This window comes from Emericellopsis atlantica (genome assembly GCF_019669845.1).
Source record: "Emericellopsis atlantica unplaced genomic scaffold F5Z01scaffold_59, whole genome shotgun sequence".
Classification (NCBI taxonomy): domain Eukaryota; kingdom Fungi; phylum Ascomycota; class Sordariomycetes; order Hypocreales; family Bionectriaceae; genus Emericellopsis; species Emericellopsis atlantica.
In genome coordinates this window covers 21,805-31,735 of record NW_025764761.1, presented here as the reverse complement: position 1 = coordinate 31,735, position 9,931 = coordinate 21,805, and the positions used below count along the sequence as shown (strand labels likewise).

Here is a 9,931-nt window from a genome sequence, read left to right as displayed (position 1 = left end):
AGCCATCAGCCATCAGCCATCAGCCATCAGCCATCAGCCATCAGCCATCAGCCATCAGCCATCAGCCATCAGCCATCAGCCATCAGCCATCAGCCATCAGCCACAAGGTGAGCATAGAATGTGTGTCCACCGCGTTCTGTCTCAAGATTGCTCGTTACCAGTACCGTCGCAAACAGTACAGTCCAAACCGCCCTTTTTACCGGTGCCGTTGCAATTGTTGCACGGCTTCATGGTTGCTATATTTTGAGGTTTCTAAATTAAACGTCAACCCTGTGCGTAATATCTGGGACCTATTGTTACGGACCGGACCGGGAAGCATGCATGTGGTGCCAGATAGCAATAGATCACGATGAATTGTCTTTACAGAAACTGCCTTCAAGGGGAATGCGTGGTCTTTATAGTTGCTGACTCACTCAGTGCAGTGAATGATGGCTGCCGGAAAATACCGCAAAGAATGTCCCACGTGACATTCAAGGCGGGGCTCTCGTTGCCTCTGTCATGGTCTTGGCCATTCTAGTCTGTTACAGTTCCACCAACCTAATCACGATGAGTCTACCAACCCAAAACCACCAATTGCAGTGTACGACTTGCTCCAAAGTTTTGGTAATGGATGAGGCTCGACGGACACCTGTTCTAGATTTGCTTGTAAGTACTTGGTACCGCGTTTCGTGCAGTTGCCTAACCTAGTAGTCTCTGGTCGACCAAGTGCAAGCGTGTTTGAATGACGCACAGGCCTGCATCGATAGTGCCCTACCTGCCCTGAATCAACTTCTACCGGCTGCTCAAAACATCACATCTGGTGTTCCTATTGAGAGAACTCGCAATGACTCGGCCTTGGGAGATATTCGAAGCCTTAGTGGCAAAACGCGAAGGGCGCCAGGCGATCGAAGCGGCGAATGTCCTCACGTCGATTGCTCAGACAAACTAAGAACGACTTTCACACAGCCAAAGAATCTCGCACGACATTACACGCGTCGTATGATCTTTGTCCCATCGGCCTAGCCTGTGATATTAACAGTCCGGCGACAGATCTTCCATGCAATGAGCAGTGTATCTACTGTTCTGAACGCGCGACGGACGGGAATGACTACATATTGCACCTTCAAAGGTGTAAAACTGGGTCGGCGAAAGCCTCCCAGGAGGATGTTATCAGGGCAGTCAAACTTCGACAACAACTACTAGACAAGGCTTGGGACGATCTAGGCAAGCATTCTGGAAAAGTAGGGCGCCGGCCCAAAAAAAAGACAAAACGACGTCTAGCACCGACACCGTCTCCTCCTGCTTCACAAGGTGCGGAAGATAAAGCTCCTGCGAGAGGTTATATGCTCAAATTCCTGACGCACTAATAGACAGTTATTCATCGCCTACTCCCGCTCCGGAGCCGTCTCACTGTCAAGCAAGTGCTGGTAAGTTCATACTACCATGGGTGCTTCCCAGGGTTGACCGTCAACAACAGACTATCCCGACAGGCGGTGTTCGACCGTTCCAGGTAACGAACCGGGATTGAACGACAATCAGCGTGGAGATCCTCAAGATTGTGTTGTCGCTCCGGTGCGCTCGTCTCATTATTTGGCGGACTCCTCCTTTCAAACGCCAACCGAACCAGTCGATGCACAGCTTCCGATAGGTGGATCTCTCGAGCATCTCCTTCGACCTAACTTTGCCTCCTATACCATGGATATGGACATACCATATGAGGGGCAGGCTTTTTTCGCACCCCCACCAACAAATGGGATCCACGATACGGTTGACAATGCGACGCCAAGTGTCTTCAATTCATATCCTACAACAAATAGTGCTCGGCTCGGCTCTTTCCATGCCGCTTCCTACTCCAAATACCCTCAGATTCCGTAACCAAACGCGGTGAGAGCGACTTCAAGTCGATACTAAGCAGATTCATGGGTTAAAGCTAGTTCCTCATGAGGCAGAAACGTACTTCGTTACCTTAACCAAAGTCGAAAATATAGTTCAGAATTCTGTCCGTACACTTTTTAGGCTACCTTTGTCCCTCCTCTTGAAGTATCTCATTTCCATCGGCCGGATCAAAAAAGACAGCATTTATGCCAATTGTGTCGCTAGCCATCTCCATTACTATATCTTTCAAATCTACCGGGATGGGCATCTCCTTCCAATGCGGAACCTCATCCGGAATCATGAAGCCAAGCATGATGAGCTTCCCTTCTTCGATTTTCCAGCTAGTTCGCGAGTGTACAATGGCCCTGCTACTTCGTCAGTTCAGTCAACTTGCTCCGAGAGGTTGCCTCACAGTCCACCTTCCTTCATCTCCACCGACCTAGCCTTTATCCCAGGTATTGGGAGCGCGTCATCAGTGATCGCGAAAAATCCATTCCCCCCCATCGTTGCGGGGAGGTCGTGGCGATGAGAACCAGCGTGCAAGATCATCCGTGAGCCACTTGACCAGACAAGAACCACAAGAATTCTTAGCTGAGGAGCGGGTAAAATGAAATGTGTTCCCTTCGTCCTTCCAAACTTTCTGTAAAATGCGAGTATTGAACGGTCGAAGAACGACTCGAGAACTGGCCGAACAAGCTCCAATCAATTAGAATGACGCTACGGCGGCTCTGAATGACTTACCAAGTTATCCAGAGCAGCCACCTTGCACAGACTCATTCCTTTGGCGGTCTGGATCCGGAAGTCGTCACGGACGATTTCATCCATGTGTCTGCCGACGGTTGCATCCTCCAATGTCCAAAAGCCATCTTGAATTATCGCTTGCTTGATATCCTCTGAATATGTTGAAGCCATAGCCTTGTTTGATGGTCGCGATGATTTCGACAAGAACGGTGGTGTATTCGCGGCATTTCAGAGGGCAAGGCAAGGAGCCGTGGGTGCCCAAAGAGCACACCTGACGTTGTTTCATATCACGTGATAATCAAAGATGACAAGTGACGTCGCATGACTGGGAGTGCGGTCCTCCCCCTTGTGCGAGTCGGCAGCACCTTGTTGGCACAACCCGTTCGGGTGACTGGACGTGGGGCAATCTCTCGTCTTCCACATCACCTACTGTTGTGGCCGCTTACATAATGAATCACATCTGCGCTGGGCCCCGCGAGCGCGCGCTCTTGTGAGTCAGCCGCACGGGAGGGCATCATCCTCTCAGCTCATTCAGGCAGCTGCATTGACCGATAATACCTACAAGCGCCCGTGGATTTGATTAGCTCAACATCCAGGAACGAAAATGCCAAGTGAATTCCAACATTGCTGAATGAGGAAATGTGCAAGCAGACAAGGACAGCGACTTTATCGGAGATCCGACAGTCACATTCAGGTAGTAGACGCTTTGCGCAGGCTTTCATCTTCATTTCAGCCTACCCTAACGCTTTTGATAGCTTCTTCAAACGCTGCTATGAAAGGATTGTACAGTTGATCCGGGTCTCCTGCGGGAGTTCCAAAGCTCATCCTTTCATCCTTGTCCAGGGGAAAGAGAATTTTTCTCATCCTGAGACAGAGCGGCTTGACAACATCTAAGGACGCGGGAAATTCGCCCAGAAGCCTTTCGAGTCCATCAACGGTCATATCGCCTGATTTGATGCGGGCAATGTCCGTGAAATTCCCGATTTCCCATTTCCTAAGAAGGCTTTCTTTCGGTGGCTTTTCTTCACGGGCGAATCCATTGTTCCACGACTGCCGCACACACATCCATAAAAGAACGTAAAAGAACGACTCAAGGTCATGACGGTAGGTGTGATCAGCTCTGCGCAGAACTTCGACCGCCATAAATTGCATCGTGCCCGTCTGGTGCCGTGCCCCGCTTGGACCGCTGTTTCTCTCTTTTGCCAGATCGAGATCAATGAGCATGCCCTTGAAGCCGTCTGCCAACTCCGGGTTTGTAATGATAATGTTGTTGGACGATATGTCGCGATGAAGGATATTGCCTTTCTTGTAAAGAGACTGGTGTGCCCTGATCGCATCCCTCATAGCCTCTAACAGTTCCCTGATGGTCCTGAAGCCGCTGATAACACGCCCCGCCGGCGACACTACCAGACAAGAATATATTCTGTTCTCCCAAAGGTCGTTGCCGGCCGAATACAGACTTGGCTGTGCTTTGCCCGTCGATAGTCCGTTGTTCAGCGTAGTAGCTAATGTGGATCTTTGACTATTCGACCGTCTCCTCTTAAGCCCCGATGAATTGTCGGATGTGTGATCAGATGACGACTTGCGCTTGTGACCTGACGTGTTCGTACTTGCTGTGGTCGTGCCGCCGAAATGAACAGGTTCGTCCCGGAAGCGGTGGGGTTTGGAAAATTCCAAACCCTCCCGTATCGCTGCGATTGTTGTGACTTGTCGATGCGCAACCATCGTTGCCACTCCTTTCACACCCCTTTGTTCGGCTCGTCTCAGCTGTTCCGCCTCAAGCTTCCGCTTATCTGACGCCCAGGAGAACTTGGCGACGTGGCCATCTTGGGTCTCGAAGCAAGCAGTGCCACGACACACAATGGCTCTTTGCCTGACCATTGCCTTTTCTAGCTTGATCCTTTTTTCATTCCCGTCAGCATCATCCAACGTGACATAGCGATGTATATCCCGTCGTTGGATGAACGTGTCGAGGCCCATCGCATCATCGTCCATTGTGGCATACCCGACCAGAGCTCGTGCAAATTTATCAGGCTCGTCATGAATGTCGAATGAGCCCGAGCTGTACGGCCCGGACCTGTCAAAGACCCAGAGCTCCATCGTGGAGGCGCAGAGCGAGAATGCGTGAACGAATCGGCGGGTTGGCTGGTCGGCGAAGACGCCTCGCACATATCGCGTAAGCTGGAGAAGATTCGCCTTGAATTTGCCCGTATCATACGACTTCTTTTGCTCACCAACAACAAGCACATTCTTGTACTCGAAGGCGACGTTCGATTTCGTAGTGGGTGTCTGTACAAAAAGATCCATCTGGCCTTTGCGTTCTCTGAATTGGTTGGCGGTTCTGGTGGTATGGAGCTTGTGCGGTGCGTCGGAGAGGAAACGCTCCTCCAGCGAACGGAACCAGTCCCAGACTGGCTTCTCATCTGGAGTGGCGGGGAAGCCTGTCCAGTTCTTGCCATCGTGTGCCGTCATAATATCTTCCAGCATAGCTTGCTGGGCCTTGCTCCAGCTCTTGGGTGGGAAAAACTTGTCGAAGAAACCCTTCACATCGCGAAAAGTACAGTCTCTTATTTCCAAGAAGAGTTCTCCTTCGACGATGTCGCGCGTTTCGCTATCAGCAAGTCGACTCGAGCTGGTCTTGATCGGGGTCCCTTGGAATGTCGGAGCGATGCCGGATAAGGGAGGTGTGATGGCGCCGAGGTTTTCGATGATGGTGAAGACAGCTTCCCATATGTCAATGTCGTTTCTTTCGTCAATGACACATCGGATGAGGGCGCGGAAATGGTCAGACCTCATCGAGCCTCCACGGACATGCTGTTGTATAGAGAACAATCTCACCGCAACGTTGCCACCACCTGTAGGAGAGGGGAGACTGAAAGCTGCTGTTGAGCCAACCAAGGTCGAGAGAAGACTGGCGACATCCTCCTGTCGCGGGCTGTCGGCCTCGTTGGTGTCGCGTAACTTGTCTCGAAGCGCACCGAGTGTGTCATTAAGTGGGTGTTCTGAAATGATCCCGAGATGCTTCTCTGTCAGTACCATGCTGAGATCCTGCGGAAAACCCGATTGATTGCTTAGTGCATGATAAAGAGAGGAAGCAATCGAAGAAGTGGGCTAGGGCGGAATGTAAACAAGGAAGACACGGGCCGACGCGATGAATCACGTGTTTGCAGAGGTGCGTTTGACAGCGGGCCCCGCCTGTTCGCAGCCGACGGGACACGGCAATCGAGAACTCGAAATCAGCGAGCAGCCCACGTCGTACATCTTTAAGAATGATAACTTCGTATGCTGTTCTTCGCTAACCGATCTCTCTATAATCAATAGTCCACAACTCCTTCTTTGGTGATCCAGAGGTTGCCATCCCTGTCCTTGCCCACGACAGGACTCTGAGAAAAGTCCTGGGACTTGCTGACTCGACCATGATGAGGACATTCCCTGCACACAACATCACCATCCTGATGAACTGGACTCCCCCCAGAGTCGTAACAAAGATGGTACGACGCTCCGCAGATTTTGATCTGTTCTTTGCAGTGCTTGGCAATGCAGGTTTTTTTAACGTGAACGTTATTATGATGATCGCAATACCCCCTTCAGAGAGGATGATTTCATCTTAGAGTGAGACGGGAGGTTCCGTGTAAACTGTCAAGATTGAGTGAGTCAGTGTATCATTTTCAGTTGTCGCATCTTCTTACCCTAGTCACACGTGGATGCAATTGGGGCCGGCCAGAGATCGGTACAATGGATGTCTTGGAGCTCAAGCTGTAAAATTCGCAAACAGTCTACAATCTTACTTATTTTCAGGACTCAGGAAGAGGGTTCAAAGGAATTCAGTATGTCTTAGGGCTGTTCCGAATGTTGGCATACTTCATCGCAAACCACAAACATGCAGTTAAGCGCCGGACGGCTGCTCTGTCGGATGACAGCGACCAACAACACCCAGCGGCCCATTGGCTATGGTTTGCCCCTGCGTAGGACCAGTCAAGGCGAATCGCTTAATTGAAATAGGATCACGCTCTAGCCCTCGAGTCGGGCGTACAATAGATCTCGGTATTGGTTGCGCATGCCCAACAGGCCTCTGTGGATGTAACATGACTGAGTGGCTGACACGCATAGGAAACTGTCCGCCTGGCGTTGGTAACCGTGTACGCCTTTCACCCCCGCAAGTGACGCGCGAAGGTATGGGCAAACGATCACGTGGCTACAACGCATCGAAACTCGAGGTCACGTCTTCGTCGATCTGCGCCTACAAAAGCGTGACATGCCCCTCAACCTCGAAGAGCGCGCAAGCTCGTCGGGTACGACGGATATGGACGACGCCCTTCGCCCCAAACGGGATATTGATTAACGCGTTCGTAGAGACCGAAGTTGACACTTCGGGTTCCCCACGAGACGTGATGCCAAGGCGGGGGAGCCAAGTCGCCGAGATGGTCAACAGACCCTTTCGGGGCCACGAGAGCCTGACAAGAACGACGGCCGACCCGGCTGCCTCACAAGTAGAGAGCGGAGAATTTTCGAAACGCCAGATATTTCCCAGATTGCCAGTGACTCAGAAACGCCAGAGGCCCAGCGATCGCAGCCCGGCTGCCGAAGTCGAGCGCACTATTGACATACAGGATATCTTCAAGAACGGGCAATCAAAGTACAAGATCACCAGATATCCTGGGAACAGCGAGAATTGGTGGATGCTATCGTGCGAGGAGCATGATAGGAGGTTCAACAGTCAGCGAGCACTCACTGGTGCGGGGATACACTTGGCTTCTCACCACGGCAAAAGGCTTCCTTAGCTGGACATTCGAGGATCTAGGGTATGCGCTACCGTCAGACTGGTGGAAATAAATGAAGGGATCACCTTCTACACACTTTCAGATTCGGGTTGCATCAAAAATAGAAAGGGGGCTTCTCGCAGAACTGCCACTGAATCCCAATCTAAAGGATCTCCACGCTATCTCAAGCATATTCGCCCAATTTCGATCAGGTATCACGATCGAGAAGTAGCAAGACCCGGCGAGGAGGTTGGCATTACAGTCAAATTGGAGCCGTCTCCAACAGACTGCGCCTGATCCTATCGTTGACCCTCAAGCAGTCATGGAGAGATAGCGTGGAAATTCTCAAGCTCAGCAGCACATATAAATAGTACTTGGGTTCTTTCTTCCAAATCCGGCCGCGGTCAAGGAGGAAGCACTCCGGAGCGAACACAACAGGGCATCCGCAATGTAGCTTGAGTATCCTCTTACAACTCGGACACGGCTATTTGGGGACAATTGACGAAACTGATTGCTTATAACGCAGAGGTCACCCGCTGCATGGTCTTGAGAGGCTTCTGGGAGTCTTTCAATGCCCATTAGAGCTCCTGTTTGCTGCCATACGATGGAAAAACTTAGCTTCAGACGACGAATACTTCGCCGAGTGCGTAAACAACTATCCCGACACACGCCTCTTCAAGCCGTACCGGCGCAAAGCGACCAAGATCGACCTCAGACACGTGATCCTGATCCGCACGGTAGCAAAACGGCTCATGACAAGCGCGTCGTCGACATGACCCGGGACTTGGGAGTGCTTCGTGGCTCGCTGGCGCACCACCGAGAGTTGTCCGATGATATACTCTCTCACCTTCTCCTCGTGTTGCAGAAGAACGCCCAAGGTCTTAAAGAGGCCTCTCAGCTTTGCGATGAGCTCGTGTATGAGGTAAATAGGCAATGGCGAGCGGGAATACTCCCTGGTACGGCTTTCTCCCCGGCGTAGAAGACGCTCCGATTCCTCAGTGAGACTTGTAGTAGTCGTCAGGAAACAACTGCAGTCATCCAGCTGGGTGCCTCGAATCCTGGTCCCCCAGTGTCCACCCACAAACCTCTCAGCCCTAGTTTTCTACAGTCACGTTCAAATCTAACGACTATCCTTATCGTAGTTATTGATCGCTCTCGGTGGAAACACAAGTGGTGTGAAAGTTGGACTGCGTGAGATAGACCACGCTCAGTGTGGCTTGTCACATGAGGCAGCATCAAATACAGTGTGGCTCATCCACTTGCAAAAGGTAGCATCTAGCATTTCCCGCGGCCATTCTCCTCCTGTTTCCTCCATCAGCCCATCCATCGCCCACATTGGCGCCGACGCTGTCTCAATCTCAACATACGAAATTTCCTACCGCGCTCTTACAGACGCTCTCGCTTTGCCTGGCCGGCACCAGCCAGACGTCGACATGCTGACACTCGTGCGCGCCTAGCTGCATATAGGACGACATTAGACCGTGGTTCATGGTTGTCGACGATGCGGACGACACCGGCTTGTTCTTCCTCGACAACGGGGCTCGCGAATCCCGCTTGCACTGTATTTGCCCAGCCAGGAGAGCCTCTGGTCGGCGAGCGGCGTGGCGATGTCACACTTATAGACGGGCCATGAGAGCGCTCATCACCCTTCGGCGTTGTTGTCAGACCAGGCCGCTCTTGATAAAATGGTCGTTGCAGAGGCCACGTGCGATGGGGATGCATCATGATCTGAAGCACAGAATCGGAACTAAGCTCTCTTTTAAATGGAAACGGCGGGATAGAGGACCTGCTAAATCAGAAGAGGTTGGGTGGGTTCGCTGGAGCTTAACGGTACAAAGCCAGCATCGGCCTCCCGTGGCTTGCGGGGTCTCGCAGAGGTCCAATGTTCCGGCATGCACTGAAAACTCAACAGATTAAGCGGATGGACGGAGCACGATAGGGTCGGAGCGTCGGCTAGAGGAATCATCCCATCGCCAGGCCAAACTGCGCCGTCTTCTTCTGGCAGAGGCGGACGTCAACCTGCATCGTCCCGTCAAAGAGTAAATGATCCCTTTCAGGGCAGGTATGAATTCAAGCTCTTTCTCCATGGAAAGGAACAACTCGGTTGCCGACCGCTCATTCCCCAGAGCGCCCATTCTCAAGCATCGCTACACTCAATGGCCGGGCAAGCATGGTAAGTCGCTGAGAACAGGTGAGATTGCAGCGGCAAAATCTAGATGAGGGGGATAAAAACTCACTACAGTCTTTGAAAAGCATGAATTTACACTCAGAATCGTCCTGACAAAGGTGGGTGTTCATCTCTAAGCAATGCCACATGGCCACCAATTCATGTGTTTTGCAGTCGAAGCAGGAGTTGGAGAATGGATCCGAAGCACCTCCAAAGGTAGCCAAGATGGCTACAAGGTAGGTACGTAGAAGACGTTGCATAATACTTTTCTGTTCTCAAAGTAGATTCGAAGCATACAGTAGCTCAGCTTTAATTGAGTGATTTGGCGTGGGTGCCGCGTGCTCTACAGGATGCTCGCCTGGTTTTGTTAAGATGTTGCTTACCGATTTATCTTACGACCCAGCATGCG

General features: G+C 51.5%; 5 protein-coding genes across 5 annotated transcripts; 2 read left to right on the top strand and 3 right to left on the bottom strand.

Annotated features, from left to right (window-relative positions):
- Window positions 1-707: 707 nt before the first annotated feature.
- On the top strand, window positions 708-1,941 carry F5Z01DRAFT_474477 (uncharacterized protein). Its single transcript, XM_046260024.1, has 4 exons — window positions 708-1,290; window positions 1,350-1,406; window positions 1,457-1,678; window positions 1,741-1,941. Exons 1-4 carry the CDS (start codon window positions 897-899, stop codon window positions 1,749-1,751), a joined length of 684 nt encoding a protein of 227 aa, XP_046113514.1. The 5' UTR covers window positions 708-896; the 3' UTR covers window positions 1,752-1,941.
- Window positions 1,942-1,996: 55 nt separating this feature from the next.
- On the bottom strand, window positions 1,997-2,766 carry F5Z01DRAFT_641064 (uncharacterized protein; the record flags this gene model as incomplete). The annotated part of the gene is made up of 3 exons (XM_046262561.1): window positions 1,997-2,219; window positions 2,267-2,550; window positions 2,596-2,766. 3 exons carry the CDS (start codon window positions 2,764-2,766, stop codon window positions 1,997-1,999), a joined length of 678 nt encoding a protein of 225 aa, XP_046113513.1.
- A 558-nt stretch (window positions 2,767-3,324) lies between these two features.
- F5Z01DRAFT_678552 (serine/threonine-protein kinase Sgk2) lies at window positions 3,325-5,634 on the bottom strand (the record flags this gene model as incomplete). Its single annotated transcript, XM_046265454.1, has 1 exon — window positions 3,325-5,634. One exon carries the CDS (start codon window positions 5,632-5,634, stop codon window positions 3,325-3,327), a length of 2,310 nt encoding a protein of 769 aa, XP_046113512.1.
- A 677-nt stretch (window positions 5,635-6,311) lies between these two features.
- Window positions 6,312-7,651, top strand: F5Z01DRAFT_475498 (uncharacterized protein). Its single transcript, XM_046260026.1, has one exon. The coding sequence runs from the start codon at window positions 6,546-6,548 to the stop codon at window positions 7,374-7,376; it is 831 nt and encodes a 276-aa protein (XP_046113511.1). The 5' UTR covers window positions 6,312-6,545; the 3' UTR covers window positions 7,377-7,651.
- Window positions 7,652-9,461: 1,810 nt separating this feature from the next.
- Window positions 9,462-9,894, bottom strand: F5Z01DRAFT_668787 (uncharacterized protein). Its single transcript, XM_046264374.1, has one exon. The coding sequence runs from the start codon at window positions 9,780-9,782 to the stop codon at window positions 9,471-9,473; it is 312 nt and encodes a 103-aa protein (XP_046113510.1). The 5' UTR covers window positions 9,783-9,894; the 3' UTR covers window positions 9,462-9,470.
- Between the last annotated feature and the right edge of the window lie 37 nt (window positions 9,895-9,931).